Here is a 26,878-nt window from a genome sequence, read left to right on the forward strand (position 1 = left end):
CGTGGAGAAATTCGAAGAGCCATGAAGCTCTTTCTCACAGAAGTCGTGCGATGACATGGAGCTTCATTGTATTTGTTTCGTGGTTGATGGGAAAAAATCCACAAAGTGCGTACACACAGACCGTTAATTCCCACGTAATTGTATTTAGGCGAAGCATTGTTCACAATTCCTTTCGTGTTCAAGACACATTCCACATTTTAATAATCAGAGGCGTAATCGGAAACCTGCTCAAGAGGATGAACTGGAGCCATCATCATCCCTCCCTCCTCTGCTGCCATATCAATGTGGAATTTCCACCATTGGCCCAGGGTCACAAATGATTGGCCCCTGATGTTCCACACCTGAGGAAGACGCTACCAGGGCATTCAAGTTCATGTGAGAACGCGTTTGGAAGACGACCCAACATCCCAAGACGGGAGAGGAATTTAAACGGCCAATGCATGCGGTGCACCAGAATTAACGATATCTGTTGATTCTAGATTTGAAGCTTTCGTGACTGCAAGGATTCATATTCTTAGGTTTTTTCGGTAAAGTCACGTAGGTAAAAAAAAAATTTCTTAAAATGTTTTACCTACGTGACTTTAGCGAAAAAAACCTACATTTCATTTAAATTTTTTACCTACGTGACTTTACCGAAAAAAGCTACATTTTATTTAATTTTTTTACCTATGTGACTTTACCGAAAAAACCTAAGGATATCTGTTGAGTTAAAAACCACGTGAATAATAACACCCGTCTCGGCACCTTAAACATCCATCCACTGGATAATAATGCATCGCTCTCTGAACGTCACAAACCTTACTCATTGTCTGGCGGCGGCGGCGGCGGGTCAACGACACATTTATATTTACGCGATCCAAAATTAGTATTACGAATAGTAAGTGTCGCGAAAGCCGACCACATGTTAAAATGCAAGCAGGGGTAGCCCACCTCTCCTGGTTTGACCCGGACGGTCTGGGAATTGGCGTCTGTGTTGGGGCGGCCGGCCAAGATCTGGTGCGCTGCCTCGGCTGCCCGGGAAACGCATCTGCGGTTTGGTCCGTGGGGAAAATGCATTCGTCCTAAATTCGAGTGGAGTTTCTAAAATGATTACGGACTGCAACATTCACGCTGCGCGAGTCTCAAAGTCTTTTACCGTTCACTCGTTTTAAAATGTAGCCCATCGGCAACATGGTTGGAACACTCAACCGAGTCACAGGCTCTGGTTGAGGGTCCAGGCCCATACACCATCGTCCCCGTGGGATTGTTAAAATCAGCATTGGGCATCTTAAGGCGAGACTTAAACTCCCCCCCCTGCCATAGCAACGTGGAATTTCCACCACTGGCTCTGGACCACGCTCGCTACAGAAGGGAGATGTCCGGCTCAAGCGTTCACCAACTTGCGTCGAACGCATCTACCAGCAGAAGTGCGGGACGGGGAAGCACTGCTCGGTGTCAGTCCACTCAGGAAATAGGGTGGAAATTCCACGTTTCTATGGCCGGGGGAAAGCCGCTTCATAACGCAACCGCCGTGGGACTTGCAGCAATTGCAAATTCGTAGTCGATAAGTCGACTACGAATCGGGTCCTGAACTCACGATTCAAGTGGAGGTCTCTCACGGCCGGGCCACACCACAGACAAATGTGCGCCGTGGGACTTGCAACAATTGCCTTAACATTCGTGAACATTCGTGAACATTCAAAATCGGCAGAGGCATCGCATTCCTGTGCCTTTCTATTCCGGAAGCTCACTACAGCTTCCTCCTACACACTCCGCAGCACTACTCTTAGTCTTAACTGTACGGCGGGGGCTAAACCTTAAATCGAAACGAGACTCCGAATCGTCATTCTTATCGTCGTTAACGTGACCACGTGAGTGAAGGTGGGCGTCCGCGGCGACGATCACGTGGTGGGAGGAGCGGGCACGGCGAGCGGCTAGCGGCACGCCAGCCCGCGGCGGCGGCGGCGCAGCTACTGGATGCAGTCGAGCACGTGGATCTGCAGCGTGTCCATGTCGGGCGCGTTGAAGTTGCAAATGGGGCACGTGTGCTGCATCTGGTTCGGCTGCACGTGGGGCGGGTTGGGCACTGCGCACGCAGCGGCGGTGGCGACAACAACAACAACAGATCGCTCGGTCGTCACGTCGTTAGGAAGGTTCCGCTAACGACGCGCAAGACCAGGGGGTGGAAGGATGCACCGGGTGCGTGGGCGCGTGCGTGGGTGTGCGTGGGTGTGCGTGGGTGGGCGTGTGCGTGCGTGTGTGCACGTACTCGGCAGGGGCTGGGGCAGAGGGGCGGCCTCTCTCTCGTCCTGCATGAAGTGCCCCGTGTGGCGTCTCTGCATATCGTGGAGATGCCCTCTGCACACACACACACAGCATGGCCACACCACCTGTGAGCTGCCCCTGTGCACACACGTGGTACCTGGTGTCGTGTGTGTGCTGTGTGTGTGCTGTGTATGTGTGGAACCTGGTGTGTGCGCTATGTGTGGTACCTGCTATGTGTGCTGTGTGGTGTATGTGGTGTATGTGTGGTACCTGCTGTGTGTGTGTGATACCTGCTGTGTGTGTGTGCTGTGTGTGTGCTGTGTGTGTGTGCTGTGTGTGTGTGTAGTGTGCGTGGTGTGTGTGTATGTGTTTGTGGTGTGTGGTGTATGTGTGTGTGGTGTACGTGTGGTACTTGCTGTGTGGTGCGTGTGCGGTGTGTGTGTATGTGTTTGTGGTGTGTGTGGCGTGTGTGGTGTGTGTGTGGTGTATGTGTTTGTGGTGTGTGTGCTGTGTGTGTGGTGTATGTGTATGTGTGTGCTGTACGTGTGGTACCAGGTGTGGTGTGTGTGTGCTGTATGTGTGTGGTGTGTGTGTAGTGTGCGTAGTGTGTGTGTGTGTAGTGTGTGTGCTGTGTGTGTGCTGTGTGTAGTGTGCGTGTGGAGTGTGCGTGGTGTGTGTGTAGTATGCGTGGTGTGTGTGTGTAGTGTGCGTGGTGTGTGCTGTGTGTGTGCTGTGTGTGTGCTGTGTGTGTGCTGTGTGTGTGCTGTGTGTGTGCTGTGTGTGTGCTGTGTGTGTGCTGTGTATGTGTGGAACCTGGTGTGTGCGCTATGTGTGGTACCTGCTGTGTGTGCTGTGTGGTGTATGTGGTGTATGTGTGGTACCTGCTGTGTGTGGTGTATGTGGTGTATGTGTGGTACCTGTTGTGTGTGTGTGATACCTGCTGTGTGTGTGTGCTGTGTGTGTGTGTAGTGTGCGTGGTGTGTGTGTATGTGTTTGTGGTGTGTGGTCTATGTGTGTGTGGTGTACGTGTGGTACCTGCTGTGTGGTGCGTGTGCGGTGTGTGTGTATGTGTTTGTGGTGTGTGTGGCGTGTGTGGTGTGTGTGTGGTGTATGTGTTTGTGGTGTGTGTGCTGTGTGTGTGGTGTGTGTGTGTGGTGTATGTGTATGTGTGTGCTGTACGTGTGGTACCAGGTGTGGTGTGTGTGTGCTGTATGTGTGTGGTGTGTGTGTAGTGTGCGTAGTGTGTGTGTGTGTAGTGTGTGTGCTGTGTGTGTGCTGTGTGTAGTGTGCGTGTGGAGTGTGCGTGGTGTGTGTGTAGTATGCGTGGTGTGTGTGTGTAGTGTGCGTGGTGTGTGCTGTGTGTGTGCTGTGTGTGTGGTACCTGGTGTGTGGTGTGTGTGTGGTGTGTGTGCTGTGTGTGTGCTTGTGGTGTGTGTGCTGTGTGTGTGGTGTGTGTGTGGTGTATGTGTATGTGTGTGGTGTACGTGTGGTACCAGGTGTGGTGTGTGTGTGCTGTATGTGTGTGGTGTGTGTGTAGTGTGCGTAGTGTGTGTGTGTGTAGTGTGTGTGCTGTGTGTGTGCTGTGTGTAGTGTGCATGTGGAGTGTGCGTGGTGTGTGTGTAGTATGCGTGGTGTGTGTGTGTAGTGTGCGTGGTGTGTGCTGTGTGTGTGCTGTGTGTGTGGTACCTGGTGTGGTGTGTGTGTGCTGTATGTGTAGTATGCGTGGTGTGTGTGTAGTATGCGTGGTGTGTGTAGTGTGTGTGGTGTGTGCTGTGTGTGTGCTGTGTGTGTGGTACCTGGTGTGGTGTGTGTGTGGTGTGTGTGTGTAGTGTGCGTGGTGTGTGCTGTGTGTGTGGTACCTGGTGTGGTGTGTGTGTGTGGTGTGTGTGTGTGCTGTGTGTATGTGGTACCTGCTGTGTGGTGTGTGTGCTGTGTGTGTGCTGTGTGTGTGCTGTGTGTGTGGTACCTGCTGTGTGTGTGTGGTGTGTGTGCTGTGTGTGTGTGGTGTATGTGTGTGTGGTACCTCGTGTAGGCCTCGAGCTCGTCCTTGATCCGCTCGTTGTCGAGCCGCACGGCAGCCAGCTGCTCCTTCAGCCTCTCCTTCTCACAGTGCATCTCCTCGCGAGCCGTCCGCTCCGCCTCGAAGTCCAGCTTGAAAATCTCGGCCTGCGCGAGAACGGGCCACGCCGCCATCCCGTGGCTTCCAATGCATCTCGACGGAGTCCCAAAAAGTTTATTCGATGGTTCAGGGCTCACGCGTGGCCGCGCAACACGCGCACACACACACACACGCACGCGTGAAGACAAAGCTCCCCCGTGTGACCGACACGGGCCGTTGGGGCGAGTGCTTTTAGTGGCCAGGTTTTAATCCACGTTTCACAAGCGTAGAGAAGGGAGGGTATGATTGTGGCCGAGAAGACCCGAAGCTTTGTGCTTCAGACCAGTGTGGAGCGACAGACCAGGTAGCTTCCACATAGCATTACAAAAGACAAAGGTCCCCCGTAGCAATGACAGACTGTAGGGGCAAGTGCTGTTAGCGAGCAGCTATGTAAGGCTGGAACGGCACACGAGGGGGTGGGTGGCCAGCACCACGCCCGACCGCCTTTGTCTCCCCAGTGGCGATGTTTACTACACACCGCACCAGGTACTCATTTGAGGCCGAGTCGACCTAGGGAAGGCCCAGGACCGGTTCAGATAATCGTCACTGGTGTTGGCCGTGAGTGTGAATCGAACTCTGATCACCGGGTTCATAGCGCAGCGTAGCGCTAACCGCTACACCACCGCTCCCCGCATTACACACACAAACACACAAACACAGATACACACACACACACACAGACACACACAAACACACAAAGACACACACACAGACACACGTGGGTCCGCACGCACCTGTGCCTTGAGCACGGCCATGGTGTCCAGCTGGCCCTCGCTGCGGGCCACGGCGCCCTTGAGCTTGTCGATGAGCTCCTGCTTGTCGAGCAGCGCCTGCTCGCTCTCGTGCAGCTGCTCGTGCAGGCGCATTGCCTCGCGAGGGTCGGGCATCTGCCGCGGCACGGCACGGGGGGGGGGGGGGGGGGCGGGTAGGTGTCACACACGGCCGCCGGGGGGCACGGTAGGGCGGCCGCCTCGGCGAAGCGGGCCGCTGTGGCCGAGTCGGGCCTCGCCTCGCTTGGCCCACCTCGCCAGGATTGCGGTGGAGCCCTGGTCTCGGCCCACTTGTGGCCCGGTTCTCAAACCGAGCCGGCCTGCTGTTAAGTGGTCGTGGTAACGCGTCGCACGGCGCAACGCCGTGACACCCACCATTTTTTTCTGATGCTCCATTTCCTTGATGAGCTCGTCGTAGTTTGCGAACAGCTGGTTGTAGGCGGCCTGCAGCTGCGCCAGCTTGCGCCTGGTGAGACGGGGCACGGCGCAGACACGGACCACCCCCAGTAACAAATTGGCCGCTGTTTCATTTCGTTACCAAAAGCAAAACTGATGGGCGGCAAAAGGCAACTTGGATCTGCTCGTGTCCCACCGACGTCACCGGACATCCTCAGAAAGTCACCGTTCACATTACAGATAATAATGTTAAGTTTTATACGGCGTCGCTAATACAAGTCTCGCAATCGCTGAGGAACCACAGACACGAGCTGGAAGAGGCGGTGCCACCAACACTGGTGCAAGCTTCAAGCTCGTGGAGGGATGCTCGGCACATGAAGTCTCGAGTGCCCGTCGATAGAATAAGAGACGTGCGGTTTGGGGGTTCGTGTTACGGTAACGCATGTTTTGGCAAATCTGTAAATGCGGGCTGAGTAACGCCATCGCCACAACTCAACACCGACAACCCCCACGCACGACCGTGACCCATGACCCTCGACCCGCGACGCACGACCCACGACGCACGACCGTGACCCACGACCCTCGACCCTCGACCCACGACGCACGACCCGTGACCCTCGACCCACGACCCACGACGCACGACCGTGACCCACGACCCTTGACCCTCGACCCACGACGCACGACCCGTGACCCTCGACCCACGACCCTCGACGCACGACCGTGACCCACGACCTGCGACCCTCAACCCACGACGCACGACCGTGACCCACGACCCTTGACCCACGACCCTTGACCCGCGATCCTCGATGCACGACCGTGACCCACGACCCGCGACCCTTGACCCATGACCCTCGACTCTCGACCCGCGACCCACGACCCGCGACTCACTTCTCCTCGGTGGACTTCTGCCGCTCGGCCTTGAGGGCCGACTCGCTGTCGTGGCACTGCAGCGTGAGGCGGGTGACGGCGAGCGTGTGCTGCTGCCGCTGCTCCTCCACCTCGCCCTGCAGACGCTTGTGATTCGCCTCCAGGGCGTGCACCCTGAAGGGGGGGCAACACGCCGGAGGTGACGCAGCGGAGCCCCGACAGACGCGCGACGGGGGAGGCGTCCGTCGACCGCTCTCGGCATTCTCTTTCCAAACGTGTCCGTCGGGACGGTTTCGACTTTTCTGAGATGCGTTGGCGGATCGCTGCCCATTAACACGCACGCTACCGGCGACGCTGCACGATAAGATCGCGCGGTGTCCTGGCCAGCAAAACGAAGGGCCCACTGGGCCTTCTGGTTCTCCGGTAACTTTGGTTTCAATCGGCAAACTCTGGGTTCATCGGCAGTGCCTTGGCTCGTGAAACATACGCCCCTGGGATGCCCTGCACGTTCGTTTACGTATTACCCACAATGCAACGAGATGGCGTGCAATGATTGTTTTTGGTGGACTCGTGACCACGGTTCACAGGTCGCCTCACAAGGAAAGCGACGCTGAGGGCTGTTCACAGGTCAGTTGGTGCGGAAAATTTCACGTCAACATGACGGGGGACTAGTCTTTCTACAGGTGACTTCCCGCAGAGTGATACTCATTTTTTTTGTGTTTATGGGTCTCTGTATAAGTACGTGGGTCTCTCGTGTGTCAATGGATCTGTGCGAGCCAGCGGGTCTCTGTGGGAGTGTGTGGGTCTCTGTGTGAGTGTGTGGGTCTCCGAGTCTATGGGTCGCTGTGAGCTCATGTCCACTGTGAGCGTTCTCCAAGGGCACTTGGTGAGCTCTGAAGCCAGCAGCAGCCGGGTTCGCAACATGCACGTGGCTTTATAGCCGCTACGCCAATCACGTCGACAGAAAGGGGGGGGGGGGGGGCTGGCAGGGGGGGCCCCGTCCTCACCGCTGCTGCAGGTTCTTCTTGAGCGTCTCGGCCGCCTGCAGCTTGTTTTGCGCCTCGTTCAGCTCCCCGACCAGCGAGGTCACTTGGGACTTGAGCATCTGCACGTCCTCCAGTGATTGCTGCCAAAGATATGCGGCGTTGGCACTCCCCGCTCACACCAAACGGGACCCATCGGCTCGGCGCGACTGTGCCGAGCGGCGCATTGATTGTGACGGTTGCGGGGCTTCCGAATTCCGTAATACTGCGGTGGAGATAAAAAAATTTGGGACAACTTGGCCCGTGCCGCCAGCAACGCAGCGGCAGCCGACTTTTCTAGGAGTGACGTCACGTGATCTGCGAATCCCACCGTGATTAGCACGGTCGGCTACGTTACGGTTCGAAAGAACTTCAACGTACAGACATACACGCGAGGCAGGCGGCGCGCGTTTCAACAGCTCAGGGCCCCCCCCCCCCCGCCGCCTGCGTCCGCCCGTCCGCGACGCACCTGCTTCTCGGCGTGGCTGCGCTTCATCTCGTCGATCTGCTGCATGAGCGCCTCGATGCGCTTCTGCGCGTCCTGCCGGTGCGTGCTGTTGGCGCCAGCGAGCTGCGCCAGCTCGCTCTCCTTGTCGCGCAGGCGCACGCTCAGCTCGTCGCGCAGCGCCGCCGTCTCCGCCACGGCGTCCGCCAGGCGGCTCTCCGCCTCCGACAGGCGCAGTTCTAGCTCCGCCTTGCTGCGGCGCGCAAACCACAGGCAGACGTCGCCCCCCCCACCACGTCGCCTTCAATCGAGTGCCGGTGGCGGACAGTTCCCGTGAAGGTCGAAACGGCGCGCGAGGGGGCGGGTGGCCAGCGCCACGCCCCGGCCGGTTTTGTCTCCCCGGCGCTGATATTTACACGTCGCACCGGGTACTCATTTGAGGCCGAGTCGATCTAGGGGAGGCCCCGAGAGCGGTTCAGATAATCGTCACCGGTGTTGACCGTGAGCGGGAACCGATCTCGGGTAGCGTGGTTTGTGGGGCAGCGCAGCGCTAACCGCTACGCTCCCACACAGCACATAAAATGCATAACTGACAAAGAGAAAGGCAGATGGACAGGCAGACAGATGGACAGGTGAATGGATGGACACAGAAGAGAATGACAGACAAATGGACAAACAGGCAGGCAGAAAGGTGTGCGAAAGAGACTTGCACACACAGGTGAATGGGTACCGGGAATTACGAGAGACAGAGAGGCAGACACGTGTGAATACAGACAAGAAGACGGGTGGACGGAGAAAAAAGAGAGGCACGCACACAGAACGAGAAACAAGTGGACAGACAAAGACTCTCAGAGAAACGGACACTCAGACAAAGACACTCAGACAAAGACACTCAGAGAAACGGACACTCAGACAAAGACACTCAGACAAAGACACTCAGACAAAGACACTCAGAGAAACGGACACTCGGACAGCAGGAGGTGTTGCTGCTGAAGCCACAGACGCTGGAGATGGAGGGGTGGTTGCTAGACACGATGCCGGCCCTGGCAGTGTAGCTGCATGGGGCGCAGAGGGAAGCCGTGTCCACGCTCAAGGCAGTGCAGAAAAATACAACCTTGTTGCTACAGGTGGTGGTGCTGGTGTAGTAGAGGTGGTGCTTGAGGTGGAGGAGGTACAGGAGACGGTGGTGGTGATAGAGGTGGTGTCGGTGCTGGTGTAGTAGTGGTGGAGGTGGTGTTGGTGTAGGAGACAGCGGTAGTGGTGGTGGTGGTGGTAGAGGTGGTGTTGATGTAGGAGACAGTGGTAGTGGTGGTGGTGGTGTCGATGCTGGTGTAGTAGTGGAGGTGGTGCCGGTGCGGCTGCGGCAGGCCGAGCGCACGTGCCCACACCTGCGCTCGCTCTTGCGCAGAAGCTCGTCGACCTCCTGCCGCTGCTTAGTCATCTCCTGCAGCTGCAGCAGCAGGCGGCTCACGGTCAGCTCCGTGGAGCTGCTGTAGGTGCGGCCCTCCTCCAGCGGCCTGCCACACCGCAACACGGCCACGCGTCACTCCCCACCCACCGCGCGCAAGGCGCTCTCGCCGCAGCTCGCGCGACAACCGCACGCACGCACGCACGCACGCACGCACGCACGCACGCACACACGCACGCACCCACGTCTCGTCGGAGGAGACCGCGTCAAGCGGCGTCGATGCCGCCGCACGTCGCTGCCGCCGCACGTGGCTGGTTACTTCCTCTGGCCCCCCCAGAGTTCACGGCGATTACAGAGCCTCCCATACCCCGGAGCAGAGGTGCCCAAACTTCGTGGGCGGTCAGCGGGCCGCTTCCCGCGTGCGCCGTTGGCCCACACACCACTTACTCCCGCGAGGGGACCCGACGCTTGCCCTTTGACCCTTGAGCGGAGACTCACGCTGCAATGCTGCTGCTGCTGCTGCTCTCCGGGTTGAGGTGTTTCCCTCTCCGCGATGGCTGCTCCACCATGTAGCCTTCGACCTCCTGCGCAGCGAGACACGGACACAACACGGCCACACGTCACACAGCCGGGAGGGCCCTGCCTGCAACCCCCATGGCATGTCACGTGAACGAGTAGAGGCTGCGTGTCAATCCACGGCTGGGCGAGGGCCTCGCCAAGCCGTTTGTGGTTGCGTGGGTTAATTGGGCGATGTGGTCGTGGATTGCAGTGGTTGGGCGCAATTAGGGTGGTCTGGTTGTAGATTGACAAAACAGACCCATTCAGAGGATGTCTCCTTCACATATCGGTCTCTCAACATAATTTAAGTATATTTTACACAAACCCTCGGCCCCACGGCCTTCTGGGAGCACGTAATGTCATTGGTTCAACGTAAGCCAACTCTGGACCAGTTTCGACGCTCAGCGTCTCATCAGCAGATTCAGGCTTGCCTGAATCGATGCTGGCGAACGACAAGATGTTACACGGATCTCAAAATCGCAAAAACCAGGTGAGAACTCAAGATGCGAGGGAGGGCTCGGTTTACAAGAGTGACAGCGGGTAGCTCGCGCGACTCGGGAGGGCCACGCGCTGCCCAGAGCTGCCCTCACGCGCTGCCCAGAGCTGCCCTCACGCGCTGCCCAGCGCTACCCAGAGCTGCCCTCATGCGCTACCCAGAGCTGCCCTCACGCGCCGCCCAGTGCTACCCAGAGCTGCCCTCACGCGCTGCCCAGAGCTGCCCTCACGCGCTGCCCAGAGCTGCCCTCACGCGCTGCCCAGTGCTACCCAGAGCTGCCCTCACGCGCTGCCCAGAGCTGCCCTCACGCGCCGCCCAGAGCTGCCCTCACGCGCTGCCCTCACGCTGCTGCCCAGTGCTACCCAGAGCTGCCCTCACGCGCTACCCAGAGCTGCCCTCACGTGCCGCCCAGAGCTACCCAGAGCTGCCCTCACGCGCTACCCAGAGCTGCCCTCACGCGCTACCCAGAGCTGCCCTCACGCGCTGCCCTCAAGTGCTGCCCAGCGCTACCCAGAGCCGCCCTCACGCGCTGCCCAGCGCTGCCCTCACCCGGATCTCCACGTAGGACTCGTCAGCGCGAGGGCTCGACTCGCCGTCCGTCACATCGGCACTGGCCTGCAGCTGCAGCTCGTTGTTGAGGGCGACCACCTCCGCCTTCTCCTGCATCATCTTGTGCAGCTGCTCCTTCAGGTGGTGCACCTCGCCCTCCAGGTGCTCCTTCTGGTTGCGCAGCAGCACCACGTACTCGGTCTGCTCGCCCCCCGGGGCCTGCGGCGGTGGAGACGGACGGAGAGCGGCGGGGACGCGGCTGAAACGGGGGCACGGCGACGGTCGTTCTCCACGCAGCGGCAAAGCCGACGCAAAGTCTCCCAGCGCGCCAAACCAGCCCCGCCCGCCGCTCACACGTGGCAAGTACAGGGTGCTTCAAATGTTAACACTTATATGGGACTATCGTTTTTAATGGAAAAAGAACGGATAATAATACACTGTAACATGATAACAAATCTTCTTGGTTCTTTCGGTAAAGTCACGTAGAAGGCAAGTAATAAAATAATACAAATAAAAAAGAATAAAAATAATTATTTATTACTTCCCTTATACGTGACTTTACCGAAAGAACCAAGAAGATGAATCCCTGCAGTCACGAAAGCTTTAAATCGAAATGTAGGTCAAAACATAGTCCGCAACTCTCCTTCTGAACCAACAGTGATATCAACTTTACTATGTGGGGCACAAACTTGGCACATGACGCTGGCAAATAAGGTCCTGAGCCAACAGCCACAGTCCCACGGCGGGGACCACGCAGTCCAAAGGATGACCGCTGCTGCCACCCCACGTCAGGGCCGACCGCGTTGACCGCCAAGGGCTGAGTCGACACAGGGCCGGGAGTTTAAATCGCAACCTTTGACTAGCCACGCTACGCAACGAAACTGCGAAATCAGATATTTAAAGTGTGACACCAGTGAAAACTCCTACAGAGCCACGGCTGGTGTGTATAGGCGCCTAAAGAGATGCACGGCAGCGTTGGACCGCACCGCTCCAGACAACGAGGGCGTCACGGAACATACGTCGCTGAAGCCACGCAAACTCCTCTCCCGATTCGTGCAATCGCAACTCGTCAGTTCCTTCCCTGTGAATTTTTGTTTTCTTCCAACTCTCGTGCATACTACTAAGACCCCAGTTCATGAGAGATCACGATTCTGCATCGCGTGCCACCGAGTAAAAAAGCGCCAATTCACTCATTCCGCTCGTTTTCTTAAGACTCCTTTTCAGGAGGGTCCCCGCCACGTTTTCAAAGTAGGAGGCGATGCTGCTGCTGTGTGACACCAAGCGAGTAATCTGCAGGTAATCTTTCACCTTTGGCATGCGTGGCCAATGCCAGTTAGAGGGTGCGTGCGCGCCTTGAACGATGGGAGGAAAACGGAAAACTGAACCCCGATACAGTTAACAGCCACCTATTGTCAGAGGTGTCCATTAGGGCTGATTAAGCCAGGTGGGGGGCGGGCGGGGGGGTAATTGAAGCCCGCAGGTAGAAACAGGTGACCCAGCCGTCATGATGAGTCCGATGAGGCAATGCCAAGTCAGAAGGGGGCGGTGGCTGGCTCGCGTATATAAAGGGGTGGGCCAGAACAAACAGAGGACCGGGAAGGTGGTCAAGTGCAGAGGAGCGCAACATCAAACTATCACCACTCGGGGACCACACGCGCTCAGGCAAGAACCAATCTTCAAGGCTGTAAGTTAAACCTTACGCTCGCTGGAGGATGACGATGTAGTTCATTCGTGGGTGGAACGGGAAAGTCAATGCGGCATTGCGCTGCAGGGGGCGCTTGGTATGGAGTGCAGGCTGGAGAGCAGAGCTTTCGCAGAAGGTTTGGCAAAGAGGAAGCCTAACAGCCTTCCAGCAGCAGCAGGCCAACAGGTGGCCAGGAGAAGCAGCGACCAGCGGGGGGGCTCGGGCTCTGGCGATGTCCAGAGGGACTGAGGCCTCGTGGAGGGTGCAGGAGAGGAGAGAGCGGGAGAAGGGCATGGCCCAGGAAGCCCTTGGCATGCCCTGCTACCCACAGCAGGCCGGGAGGAGGCCTAACCAAGCCGGAACCAGGTCAAACCAGCAGCTATGTTGCAGGTTGTGCCGGTATACTGCCATCCTGGATTGCGGTGATCCCATGGTAGAACTGGACTCGGGCCCTCTCGCGCAATCTTGCACCGTCTCTCTGACAGGTCACTTGTCATAAACGACCCGATTTGGTTGATAACGATCGATACGCGTTATGGCGTGCGAGGGTTTTGGGTGGGTACCCCACGCACGCGAGCCCTGGGTGTTCGCGCCCGAGCCGGCCGTTGTCACCGCGCTGGGCTCCTCGGGCTAACACCGAGCGGCTCCCAGCATGCACCGCGAATCGTGCCGGGGTCACGGGTTCCCACCTGGCAAGCGGGGGGCTCCGTGTGGCTGTGCCGCTACGAGGGAGCGCTACGGCAGCGCGCCCGAAGCCCTTGTTAGCTAATGAATCTCGCGCACTAGCAATGGACGGGCTGGGAGAGACGGCCTAGCCGCTCGTCTTCAAAACACCGGCTGTTTATTTCCTTCTTTGCATCCACCATTGGGCATCTCACCCTCATGTTCGCTGCCAAGTGGCCCACGTCATCCTCCCAGGCGAGGCTTGCCGAGGCGCTGGCCAGCGTCGACAGAGAAGAGCCCGCGCTTTTGGGCTGCAGGGGCACGGAGACACCGCAACACGGCAATCAAAACCGGCGGTGGACAGTCGACCGTACCGACCCGAGAGAGATGTACCGCGATACCTTTACCCACCTCAAGCATTTCAACTCCCAAGCTTGCGCTAGCGAGTCGAGCGCTCTCCGCATCGCATCGCCGATCGTAACCCCCAGAAGCCGGCGTGACAAAGATCCCGCGCTCTGTGGCCGCCAATCTCCCTCCTGATCCGTCACAATCGTTACTCTGGGTCGGGGGTGTGGGGGGTGGGGTCGGTGAACGTCAGCACAGAGGCGACTCCTACCTCCGCACGGGCGCCCTCCTCGTCGTTGTCCTCCTCACCGCCGCGGAGTTGCCTCTCCGCTTGCAGCAACTTTCGCTTGTAGCCATCGCACTCGGTCGTCAGCCTCTCCACGCTGATGCGGGCCTCCGTGAACTTGGCGACGGCAAACTCCTTCTCCTTCTGCAGCCCGTCGCGCCACGCCATGATGTCCGTGTACTGCTGCTGCATCGTCTGCGTCATGGTCTTCACGGCATCTGCGGGGCGAGGCAACCGCTAAATTGCTACGAGCAAAGTCAAACCCGAGTGATTTGTGCGAAAGCTGTATTTGTTTTATCGACCTCAGAGGCTAAATCACGGAGTCATTCCCCGCGCTGAGAGTAAATGAAGGAAGTGGATCGCTCTCAAACTCGATCAAAAAGCCAAATCGGCTTGCGTGCCTCAGTAGGTACGCTCCGTTTCTGCTTGCAGCCCTGGAAGTTGTGCACGCGTCCATAAGAGCGTACGTACATGCCTGGCAAGTGTGTAATAATATACGCGTGCGAGCCGGCTGCTACATAGGCACATATGCGTTGGCCTGCTAAGTGTGCGTTGTGCTCGCAGGCGCGAGGTGGCTCGCGCGTGACCCACTCCTGAGCTCGTCGTTCTCGCGCAGCAGGTCTCGGATCTGCTGCACCGTCTCCTCGGGCGAGAAGAGGCTGGACGGAGGAGGCCCGGAGCAGGACGCGGGGCCCATGCGCAGGGGCCCCTGGGCGTCGACCGGGGAGGAGCCCATGGCGTGCGCTCCGTTCATCTGCAGGTGGGGCGGCCTCTCGTGCTCCATCGACATCTCCGCTGACCTCCGCTCCTGGATCGGCAAAACCAGCCGGGGTGAGCGGCGGACGGTAACGCGCCGGCGCGGCGCTCCGATAGTGGGTCGCTCGGCACCGCGGACGTACACGGAGGTGGGGGGGGGGGAATCGGGTTCGTAGCACACTGTGATAACCACTGCACCGAAGACAAAGATCCCCCCCCCGGTATAGCCTTCGTCAGACTGTTGGGGCAAGTACTTTTAGCGAGCACCTAATCAAGGCTGGAACGGTGCATAAGGGGGCGGGTGGCCAGCACCTGATGGTTGATGTTTGCACACCGCACCAGATACTCATATGAGCCCAAGTCAACCTCGGGGAGGCCCAGGACTGGTTCAGATAATCGTCACTGATGTTGGCTGTGGGCGGGAATTGAACTCGGACTGCCGGGTTCGTAGCGAAGCTTGCTAACCATTGCACTACCACTCCCCACGAAAACCGCTGCACCATCGCTCCCCACACGCGCTTGTGCCAAACTAGCCCCACTTTAATACCACGGGAAGCGTGGAAGGCTCGCTGGCAGGTTACAAGACAGACCCGGGTCTTAGGTGTTAACTGACCGAGATGACTGGCAAATGCACCACCTGTGTACCCCAATGCCAACCTGTCATGTTCTTTCTAGATTTGAAGCTTTCGTGACTGCAAGTATTCATATTCTTAGGTTTTTTCCGGTAAAGTCACGTAGGTAAAAATTTTAAATTAATAAAAATAAAATACAAATTTTTTTTTTTAAATCACGTTTCGGAGGCAACACAAGCTTCCGTCATGTTCTAGCAGACTAAGGCACACACAAGGAGCCAGGCGGTTAACACAAGCGTCAACTTTCACTTCTCCATTTGCTCGTTTGTTCAAGAGTGAGACAACAGTTTCGCAATGTGGCGTGCATGACGCATCACTTCTCGGTAAGAATGGGACACGCATGAATAAGTGAACTCGTGATGCTGGGCTCCACACTGCAAACAGGCCTTGGGGCCCATGGCAAGCAAGCACCATAGGTAATGGAGCTTAAGGGTAGGTAGGTCTTTAAGTATGTAGCTAGGCAAGTAAGCAATCTGTTGGGCAGGCAGACACAAAGGCAGGTAGGTAAGTAGGCAGGTAGTTTAAAGTGCCACACGGTTGCTTATTGTAGCACAGAAACATAACTTTAAGCCACGACATTGAAACTGCGCGTGGTGAATAAAATCAGGATCTGAAGTGACCAATTACAACAAGTGACCTTGCGCTCGGTGTGTGATGTCTCAGAGCTGGTCAGTTCAAAGGTCATCTCATCATCAGCGCAACTCTAAGTGACCCTAACTTGACGCGTGGGTTTTTGTCGGCCAATATTCGTGACCAGGAGGGACTCGGCAAAGCTGAGAGCGCACGAAGGAAAGCGACTGCCATCGCAGCGTCCCTCTCCCCACAGCCATTCACCCCCACAGTGACTCCATGCATCGTCTCGATTCAGGGCTGCGGTTTGATTCAAGAATCCATTAAATTGTTTTGCCTCTTTTTCTCTATCCATCTCATTTCCATTGTTTATCATTGGTCATGTCTCGTTTCATCTTCTTGGTTCTTTCGGTAAAGTCACGTAGAAGGGAAGTAATAAAATAATAAAAATAAAACATAATAAAATAATTCTCACGACGTTTCGGCTACAACGCAAGCAGCCGTCTTCAGGTGAAGAATGAAACACTGCCAAGCTTGGAGCGTATATATAAGCTGGGTTGGAGGTGGAAGATGAGCGCCTTGACACAATAATTTGCATATCAAGAGGAATTTAGCATATTTATGGAAAATGCGTAGGAGGTGGGCGGGGGGGTTTTCAAAGTCATATTATGCCCATGCATTATGCAAAATTAGCAGCATCGAAATTCATGTCTCGTTTGTTATGTTTTTTTTTCATTTGCTGCAAGAGCTTGAATATATCTTCTTGGTTCTTTCGGTAAAGTCACATAGAAGGGAAATAATAAAATAATAAAAATAAAACAAAATAAAATTATTCTCACGACGTTTCGGCCACAACGCAAGCAGCCGTCCTCAGGTGAAGAACAGGTCTGTCGGAAAGACAGCGTCTGAATATAGCACGAGCTATCAAGAAGACGTAAATTCGCCCACGTCATTTAAACGCGTGCGATGCGAGCGTTAAGAATCGGTATTAATCGACGAAGCGTCGTTACCCCCCCTCCCCCCCCCGCCGGTGAGAAACCCAACCAGCGTGGAGTTGGGGTTGGAGCTTGTGGTGGGGATTCCAATCCGAGACACGGGCCACTCCCGACACACTTGGAGCGCAGCAGGTGGGCCGAGTTGATACCGGGCAGGGTTTGAACCCGCGTGTTTTGTCACAGCGAGTAGAGCTCTTTAAAATTGCTGCGCCACCGGCTATACCCACTGCACCATGTGACACACTGTGGTCGATTAATTATACCGCACGCGTTCAGCAAGACAAAAATTCCGACTTCTCAAAAATGTAAGACCCATTCCTGAAATTATGCCCGATTTGCCTTTGTTTTAGACCTGGCTCGCAAAATATATTCAAGGTCAGCAAATTGAGAATTTGTCATCGTGCATGCGTGTGGTTTGAACAGAAAAGGCCGCTCTGAAACACTTGGCAGTAGGTCGGCTAAATGTGTCACAAAGGCATTAACTCCATTGATCGTATGATTTAATAATTGGTTGTTTACCCTTCTATCTGGCAACAAAACTGATACTTTTTTACAAGGAGTCATGTTTGCATAGACCACAATACCTGCAGCCATAATGCTAACAAAAAACATAACTGATAATATATGCACTGTCCTTGAAGTTGATTGGTCCACACCCGAGACAGCTTTCCTTAGAGCCTACTCTCACATGGGTTGGACCAGATGACGCCAAAAGGCGCACAACTCAAAGACAATGCACCATCAGAGTATGAGAGCTCGGGGTAAGCATTTACACCATTGGAACCTCATTTGACAGTAAAAATGTGAGACTAGGCTCTAAGGAAAGCTGTCTCAGGTATGGACCAATCAACTTCAAGGACAGTGCATATATTATCAGAGTTATGGTTTTTTTTTGCATTATGGCTGCAGGTATTGTGGTCTAAGCAAACATGACTCCTTGTAAAAAAGGTGTCAGTTTTGTTTCCAGATAGAAGGGTAAAAAACGATTATCATATTTTTTACTGGCAAATGAGGTTCCAATCGTGTAAATCGTATGATTTGTGCCCACTATATTTCATCAATTAAGCAGTGGCAAGGTCCCATTTTATATTGGTCAACTATTTATTTCAAGATGCAAGTCCGAAGCATTCGTATCGCAGCATGTGTTGGTGATGCCGTGCTGCCAGGTAACTCGAATATCTCACTGAGACATGGACGCATATCAAGGTCCGTTTTTTGCATTCTATCTGAAATTAAGTTACATGTCAGGCATTCTAATCTTGTGCATGGCATTATGTTGAGGAGCTAAATGCCAATGTTGAGCTCTGCTGTTGGCTACGATGAGAGGGCTTCGGGAGAGAGTTCGTGTCGTGTTCCATTCCTCCTCCATTGCAGGAGGGCAGAAGACAGCAGATTAACTCTGTATGGTCCATACATTTTGATTTAAAGCTTTCGTGACTGCAGGGATTCATATTCTTGGTTCTTTCGGTAAAGTCACGTAGAAAATAAAATCAAATAATAGTAGAATACGACGTTTCGATTGCGACAAAAGCAACCATCATCAGGTAAGAATAAATGAGAAAAAAAACATAGTAAACTTAGAAACACAAAACAACACAGATAATCTAAATTTTGATTTAAAGTTTCCATGACTGCAGGGATTCATATTCTTGGTTCTTTCGGTAAAGTCACGTAGAAGGGAAATAATAAAATAATATAAATATAAAACAACAAAAATTCTCACGACGTTTCGAGTGCAACACAAGCAATCATATTCAGGTGTTGTTTTATATTTATATTTATTTTATTATTTCCCTTCTACGTGACTTTACCGAAAGAACCAAAAATATGTATGGTCCATAGTTTGGGTTGTATGGCCACGACTGTGGCTTGCCTTTCACATTTGGCATTCGTTAAGGAGATGTGCTCATCGCCCTGGTGATGTTCTGCTTTTGTTCTTAAGATGGAAGTACAATTACGCAATTGTCGAGCAGACAACTGCTGCAACATTTCAATGTCCCAGCTGTTCATCATGGCGGTGTATTGCAGGCAACGTTCTTTTTTTTTAAATGTCAAAATCTGGTATTCGTACAAAAACACGGTTTCCGTGTGGCCACAGTTAAATATAAATAAGTGCCATTTGACCCTTGGTCTTGTGGCACGGCCCTTCGCTAGAGGGCGTTTGCAGGAACTGAAATTTTGTTTTGTAAATAAACACTCTGCCATGGAGCGAGATGCCAGTCTCTTGAGATTGAGAAGAAGTGTCAACCATAAACTTCACGTTCTTCTAGTCTTGCAGGGGGCCAGTTTTGAACTACTTTCGGCTGACAATGCACTGCGATTTTACGGAAACCGGTTAAACTACTTCTAGAAGGACTCATTATTGAAAGGTCAGGCCTTGCGCACTGTACCAGAATGGGGAGTGACTGCGAGAGCAGCAACAAAATGCAATGACAGTGATCTTGGTGTTGTTGGATCACCCTGGATGACGAGTTGAGCAACGTCCAGCTGGAATCTAAGACAGTGACGGGCATTCCACATTCTCTTTTACATTTATAGGACAATGACCACCACGTTGTTGACTTTCACCAGCGATGCTCAACGTATCGATCCCCCCCAAGAGAAGATCACAAAGCGTGCCACTATAAACGAACACTCCTCTCCTGTCTTCTTGGTTCTTTCGGTAAAGTCACGTAGAAGAGAAATAATAAAATAAATAAAATAAAACATAATAATTTTATTATTATTATTTATTATTTTATTACTTCCCTTCTACGTGACTTTACCAAAAGAACCAAGAAGATGAATCCCTGCAGTCACGAAAGCTTTAAATCGAAACTCCACTCCTGGTGTAGCAAGCACAAGAGCTGGTGACCTGCTACACAAATTCCTTTTTTAAATCAACAGTGCTCAAAGCAGAGGTCGCAACCGGGTACCCAATACCCGTACCCTACCCGATACCCGGCTACCCATACCCAGCCGGGTACGGGTACGGGTACCCGTTTGCGACCCTGGTGCGGCCGGGTACGGGTAAGGAATCAAAACCCGTTTGCGACCTCTGGCTCAAAGTCCGCGCACGTCAGCACTGGGGTGGCCGCTCACAGCCAGCGGTGACCGCGAACCGGTGGTGGAAACTCCACATTACCAGGGCGGTGCCATTCCACTCATAGGAGGAACTGCAGCTCCGAGTGGCCGCGTAGTGGTGCCGATTTGATCCGTCCCACTCTCGGGCGGCGCTGTGACGACAGCAATTACTGAACAATGATCGTGAAAGGATAGACTTGTTGTATTCTAATAGGGGTTTTCCCCTTTTTTTGGCAACAAAACTGACACCTTTTGCAAGGAATCATGCTTACATTAACCACAATACTTGCAGTCAAATGGTACTGGCAAAGGAGGTCCCATGATGTAGCTGCTCTGATAGTGCGTTGTCTTTGAACCGTGCGCCTTTTGGCATCATCTGGTCGAACACCATATGAGACGAGGCTCTAAAGAAAGCTGTCTCTGGTGTGGACCAATCAGTTTCAAGGACAATGCATAAATTATCAGAGTATTGTTTTTTGTTTGCATTTGACTGCAAGTATTGTGGTTAATGTAAGCATGATTCCTTGCAAAAGGTGTCAGTTTTGTTGCCAGAAAAAAGGGGAAAAACCCTATTAGTATATTTTGGTACCGGCAAAGGAGGTCCCATGATGTAACTGTTGTATTGTTCGTGGGAAAATGTAGCTCCATATCTCATCAGATTCCTCCAGCCTAAACAAAGGTAACCGTCGTAGTTTTACAATAAGCGGCGGTGGCGGTTTTATCGAAGCACTGGGATATTAACCTGGCGACCGAGCATTTCATTCTAAGCCACGGCTAACATCCATTCAGTGGCGACATCTGAAACGGATTCTCTACTGGGCCCTATCCCCCTTTCACCAACCCGCAATGACCAGCGTGGTGAAGTATGGTCAAATTCCCACGGCCAACATGGCGCGGGAGAACTTCAGGCAGCAGTGGATTGAGAAAGGTGTTCAATAGAATTATACAGGAGCTCTGGTCAACCATACAGACCGCTTCGGCTCGCCCCTACTGTGTTTCACCACCCACTATACTGCAGGCCACAAGACCAATAGCCGCCATTCACCACCTAAGTGACAGCACCACGGCGCCCGTGGCAAGCTAGGTGCACATTGAGGTCACGTGAAGTGTCGAAGGCTCGCTGACAGGAGGTCTCGGACAGACCCAGCCAGTGCCATGCGTTGGCTGACTGAGATGACCGGTAGATGCACCGACTGTGCCAACTTGCCGCAATTTAGCCGCCCCGCTCGTTGTTGTGAGCGTCGTTGAGCGTTCCACAAGACACTCGCTCAGTCACCCACTCAACCACTCGCCCACCCACTCGCTGACCCACTCACTCGCTCACAAAAACACTCACCCGCTCACCCAGAAAATCACCCGCTCACCTAGACAATCACCCGCTCACCCAACCACTCACCCACTCACCCAACCACTCACTTGCTCACCCAGACACTCACGCAACCACTCACTCAGTCACCCAATCACTCCCTCGCTCACCCAACCACTCACCCGCTCACCTAACCACTCACCCGCTCACCCAACCACTCACTCACTCACCCAGACACTCACTCACCTACTCACCCAGACACTCACCCAACCACTCACTCGCTCACCCAGACACTCACCCAACCACTCACTCGCTCACCCAACCACTCCCTCGCTCACCCAACCACTCACCCGCTCACCCAACCACTCACCTGCTCACCCAACCACTCACCTGCTCACCCAACCACTCACCCGCTCACCCAACCACTCACTCACTCACCCAGACACTCACTCACCTACTCACCCAGACACTCACCCAACCACTCACTCGCTCACCCAGACACTCACCCAACCACTCACTCGCTCACCCAGACACTCACCCAACCACTCACTCGCTCACCCAACCACTCACCCGCTCACCCAACCACTCACCCGCTCACCCAACCACTCACCCGCTCACCCAACCATTCACCCGCTCACCCAACCACTCACTCTCTCACCCCACCACTCACCCAACCACTCCCTCGCTCACCCAACCACTCACCCGCTCACCTAACCACTCACCCGCTCACCCAACCACTCACTCACTCACCCAGACACTCACTCACCTACTCACCCAGACACTCACCCAACCACTCACTCGCTCACCCAGACACTCACCCAACCACTCACTCGCTCACCCAACCACTCCCTCGCTCACCCAACCACTCACCCGCTCACCCAACCACTCACCTGCTCACCCAACCACTCACCTGCTCACCCAACCACTCACCCGCTCACCCAACCACTCACTCACTCACCCAGACACTCACTCACCTACTCACCCAGACACTCACCCAACCACTCACTCGCTCACCCAGACACTCACCCAACCACTCACTCGCTCACCCAGACACTCACCCAACCACCCAACCACTGACCCGCTCACCCAACCACTCACCCGCTCACCCAACCACTCACCCGCTCACCCAACCACTCACCCGCTCACCCAACCACTCACTCTCTCACCCCACCACTCACCCAGACACTCCCTCGCTCACCCAACCACTCCCTCGCTCACCCAACCACTCACCCGCTCACCCAACCACTCACTCGCTCACCCAGACACTCACTCGCTCGCTCACCCAACCACTCACTCGCTCACCCAACCACTCACTCGCTCTGCCAACCACTCACTCGCTCACCCAACCACTCGCTCGCTCACCCAGACACTCACCCAACCACTCACTCACTCACCCAACCACTCACCCCACCACTCACCAGCTCACCCACCCACCCAGACACTCACTCACTCACCCAACCACTCACCCCACCACTCACCAGCTCACCCAACCACCCACCCAGACACTCACCCAACCACTCACTCACTCACCCAACCACTCACCCCACCACTCACCAGCTCACCCACCCACCCACCCAGACACTCACTCACTCACCCAACCACTCACCCCACCACTCACCAGCTCACCCAACCACCCACCCAGACACTCACCCAACCACTCACTCACTCACCCAACCACTCACCCCACCACTCACCAGCTCACCCACCCACCCAGACACTCACTCACTCACCCAACCACTCACCCCACCACTCACCAGCTCACCTAACCACCCACCCAGACACTCACCCAACCACTCACTCACTCACTCACCCAACCACTCACCCCACCACTCACCAGCTCACCCAACCACCCACCCAGACACTCACCCAACCACTCACTCACTCACCCCACCACTCACCCCACCACTCACCAGCTCACCCAACCACCCACCCAGACACTCACCCAACCACTCACTCACTCACCCCACCATTCACCCCACCACTCACCAGCTCACCCACCCAGACACTCACCCAACCACTCACTCACCCCACCACTCACCCCACCACTCACCAGCTCACCCACCCAGACACTCACCCAACCACTCACTCACTCCACCACTCACCCCACCACTCACCAGCTCACCCACCCAGACACTCACCCAAACACTCACTCACTCACTCCACCACTCACCCCACCACTCACCAGCTCACCCACCCACCCAGACACTCACCCAACCACTCACTCACTCACTCACCCCACCATTCACCCCACCACTCACCAGCTCACCCACCCAGACACTCACCCCACCACTCACCAGCTCACCCACCCAGACACTCACCCAACCACTCACTCACTCCACCACTCACCAGCTCACCCACCCACCCAGACACTCACCCAACCACTCACTCACTCACTCACCCCACCATTCACCCCACCACTCACCAGCTCACCCACCCAGACACTCACCCCACCACTCACCAGCTCACCCAACCACTCACCCCACCACTCACTAGCTCACCCAACCACTCACCCCACCACTCACTAGCTCACCCACCCACCCAACCACTCACCCCACCACTCACCAGCTCACCCAACCACTCACCCCACCACTCACTAGCTCACCCAACCACTCACCCCACCACTCACCAGCTCACCCACCCACCCAACCACTCACCCCACCACTCACCAGCTCACCCAACCACTCACCCCACCACTCACTAGCTCACCCAACCACTCACCCCACCACTCACCAGCTCACCCACCCACCCAACCACTCACCCCACCACTCACCAGCTCACCCACCCACCCAACCACTCACCCCACCACTCACCAGCTCACCCAACCACTCACCCCACCACTCACTAGCTCACCCAACCACTCACCCCACCACTCACCAGCTCACCCACCCACCTAACCACTCACCCCACCACTCACCAGCTCACCCCACCACTCACTAGCTCACCCAACCACTCACCCCACCACTCACCAGCTCACCCACCCACCCAACCACTCACCCCACCACTCACCAGCTCACCCAACCACTCACCCCACCACTCACTAGCTCACCCAACCACTCACCCCACCACTCACCAGCTCACCCACCCACCCAACCACTCACCCCACCACTCACCAGCTCACCCAACCACTCACCCCACCACTCACTAGCTCACCCAACCACTCACCCCACCACTCACCAGCTCACCCACCCACCCAACCACTCACCCCACCACTCACCAGCTCACCCACCCAGACACTCACCCAACCACTCACTCACTCACCCAACCACCCACCCAGACACCAACACATCAGGGTGAACGTCGCACGACTCCACTTTGTAAATTCCCTCCGACCACAAACCAGAGGTCGCAACCGGGTACCCGATACCCGTACCCTACCAGATACCCGGCTACCCGTACCCGGCCGGGTACGGGTACTCGTTTGCGACCCTGGTGCGGCCGGGTACGGGTACGGGTAAGGAATAAAAAATGCGCGCGTGTCCTACAGCGCCTTGAGCTGTTCACAACGTTGGCACTCGTGCTGATTATTGCTGGCCGCTTAACGCTGCCGGGCCCGCGGGGCCTTGCCGGGCCCGTGGGGCCTTGCCGGGCCCGTGGGGCCTTGCCGGGCTGAGCAGAGAACAGTTCCTCCGGCTCGCAAGCCTCGCCTCGGCCACCAGGGCACTCGGGTTAATAGGGGCGAGTTAATAGGACCGGGCTAATAGGGGCGAGTTAATAGGGCTGGGGAAATTGTGGCGAGTTAATAGGACTGGGGAAATTGGGGCGAATTAATAGGTTCCATGTTAATAGGGGCGAGTTAATAGGATAGGGTTAATAGGACCGGGTTAACAGCATCGAGTTAATAGGACTGGGTTAATAGGACAGGGTTAATAGGGGCTAGTTAATAGGGGCGAGTTAATAGGACCGGGTTAACAGCACCGAGTTAATAGGACCGGGTTATTAGGTCACGGTTAACAGGACCGGGTGAACGCGACCGAGTGAAAAGGTCCCAGTTAATAGGACTGGTGTAATAGGACTGGTGTAACAGGGCCGTGTTAATAGGATCGGGTTAATAGGTCACGGCTAACAGGGCCGGGTTACCAGGTCCGAGTTGATAGGATCGTGTTAATGGGACCGGGTTAACGGGACCGGGTTAATAGTATCGTGTTAATAGTATCGTGTTAATGGGATCGTGTTAATGGGATCGTGTTAATGGGATATCCCACAGACACCCACCTTGGTTGTGGGCCCACAATCAGCCTCGGCACTTCCTGCTTCCAGGCCGCGGGAAGACGCCGCGAGTCGCTGTCTGAGCACAGTCCTGTCCCCCCTCTCCCCCCTCTCACGAGCAAAACAAAACTTCCCCCACTAACCAAACGAAAAGACGTCGCGAAAACCAAACAAAGTAGCGAGTTTATCTTCTAATTAGCGAGACGGGCGCTGAACGCCGCAGCCGCCACAAACTCTCGGCCTCGCGAGATGTAAACACGCGGTGACGTCAGAGGGAAAGCCCCCCACAAGCCGTGACGTCATCGTCAGATCGATTTGGTTAATCGATTCCCGAGCGGCGGGTGGTCGCGCGCCGCTGGGGAATCGCGAGGGCTGTATGCGTACGCGCGGAATCGATGCAAAGGTATCGATTCGTTGGGGAGTTTCATGGGTTCAGAGGGCGATTCTAGAACCAGGGGATTTCGCTCATCAGGTTCAGGTTCATTCTAGATTTGAAGCTTTCGTGACTGCAAGTATTCATATTCTTAGGTTTTTTCGGTAAAGTCACGTAGGTAAAAACATTTAAATTAATAAAAGTAAAATAAAAATCACGACGTTTCGGAGGCAACACAAGCTTCCGTCTTCAGGTGGAACTGTCACAGCACAGCTATCGTGATTTTTATTTTTGTTTAATTTTACTTTTATTTTTTTTACCTACGTGACTTTATAAAAAAAAAACCTAAGAATATTCAAGTTAATTTATTAGGTATAGCCCTGTGAGCCATTCGACTCTTGAATCGGGTGCAACCGCAACAAACAACAAACAAAAACATGAACAAGAAAACATCTTAAAGTGAATATGTGACTAAGTGCAAACAGAAAATCCAAGAAAAGACAGCAAAATATTGCAAAAAAAGCACCGTACACCAACGCTGTGTGCAAAATCCCAGTGGGATGCAAGTCAAACAACAACAACAACCACAATACAACTTAGACTAAGGCCATCAGTCTAACTCCGTACTACAACAAACAAACATGGCCAAAACAAAAAACTTTTCAAAAATCACCAAAATAAAGCCATAAAATCAATGTAACAGTGATCATAGGAACTGTGACCGAATTTTCACAATAAACGACATAAACAACATGTACTGCCAAAACCCTGTAGCCATAGCTGGCTGCATGAGTCACTCCACAACAGCAGGTGCATCAGTCAGAGTATCAACATTTTGCAATGCACCTTTAAGATCAGCACACTAAATCAAAACACAGATCATACTTTGCAGCGATCATCCGGAGCGAAACATTCTATTTTAGGCCACTGAATCATAGGGGGTTCCCCTTTCTGGCAACAAAACAAGTGTTAGGATGTTAAAACGCCAAACTGTAACCTTTGCAAGGAATCATGACTGCATTAACCACATACACATGTGGTGAAAATGCAAAAAAAAACATTATGGGACCTCCTTTGCCAGTTACC

At 54.5% G+C, this 26,878-nt stretch overlaps 2 protein-coding genes across 3 annotated transcripts in view; both read right to left on the bottom strand.

The window, feature by feature from the left end:
* Positions 1-26,878, bottom strand: part of LOC133356795 (uncharacterized) — a 492,315-nt gene that overhangs the window by 299,233 nt on the left and 166,204 nt on the right. The window lies entirely within an intron of this gene.
* On the bottom strand, positions 124-25,689 carry LOC133356792 (NF-kappa-B essential modulator-like). 2 transcript variants are annotated; one of them, XM_061574478.1, is made up of 15 exons: positions 25,426-25,689; positions 14,483-14,699; positions 13,877-14,109; positions 13,476-13,571; positions 10,914-11,132; positions 9,809-9,894; positions 9,291-9,419; positions 7,927-8,155; positions 7,443-7,561; positions 6,457-6,609; positions 5,548-5,638; positions 5,137-5,289; positions 4,268-4,410; positions 2,249-2,337; positions 124-2,065 (listed from the first exon to the last, which is right to left on the bottom strand). In XM_061574478.1, the coding sequence occupies exons 2-15, from the start codon at positions 14,679-14,681 to the stop codon at positions 1,950-1,952; spliced, it is 2,055 nt and encodes a 684-aa protein (XP_061430462.1). In that variant the 5' UTR covers positions 14,682-14,699; positions 25,426-25,689; the 3' UTR covers positions 124-1,949. The 2 variants fall into 2 exon arrangements, with proteins under 2 accessions (XP_061430462.1, XP_061430463.1); XM_061574479.1 differs by lacking the exon at positions 13,476-13,571.

The sequence above is a fragment of the Lethenteron reissneri genome, chromosome 55 (assembly GCF_015708825.2).
Source record: "Lethenteron reissneri isolate LAM-NWPU_2019-01 chromosome 55, ASM1570882v1, whole genome shotgun sequence".
Taxonomy (NCBI): Eukaryota; Metazoa; Chordata; class Hyperoartia; order Petromyzontiformes; family Petromyzontidae; genus Lethenteron; species Lethenteron reissneri.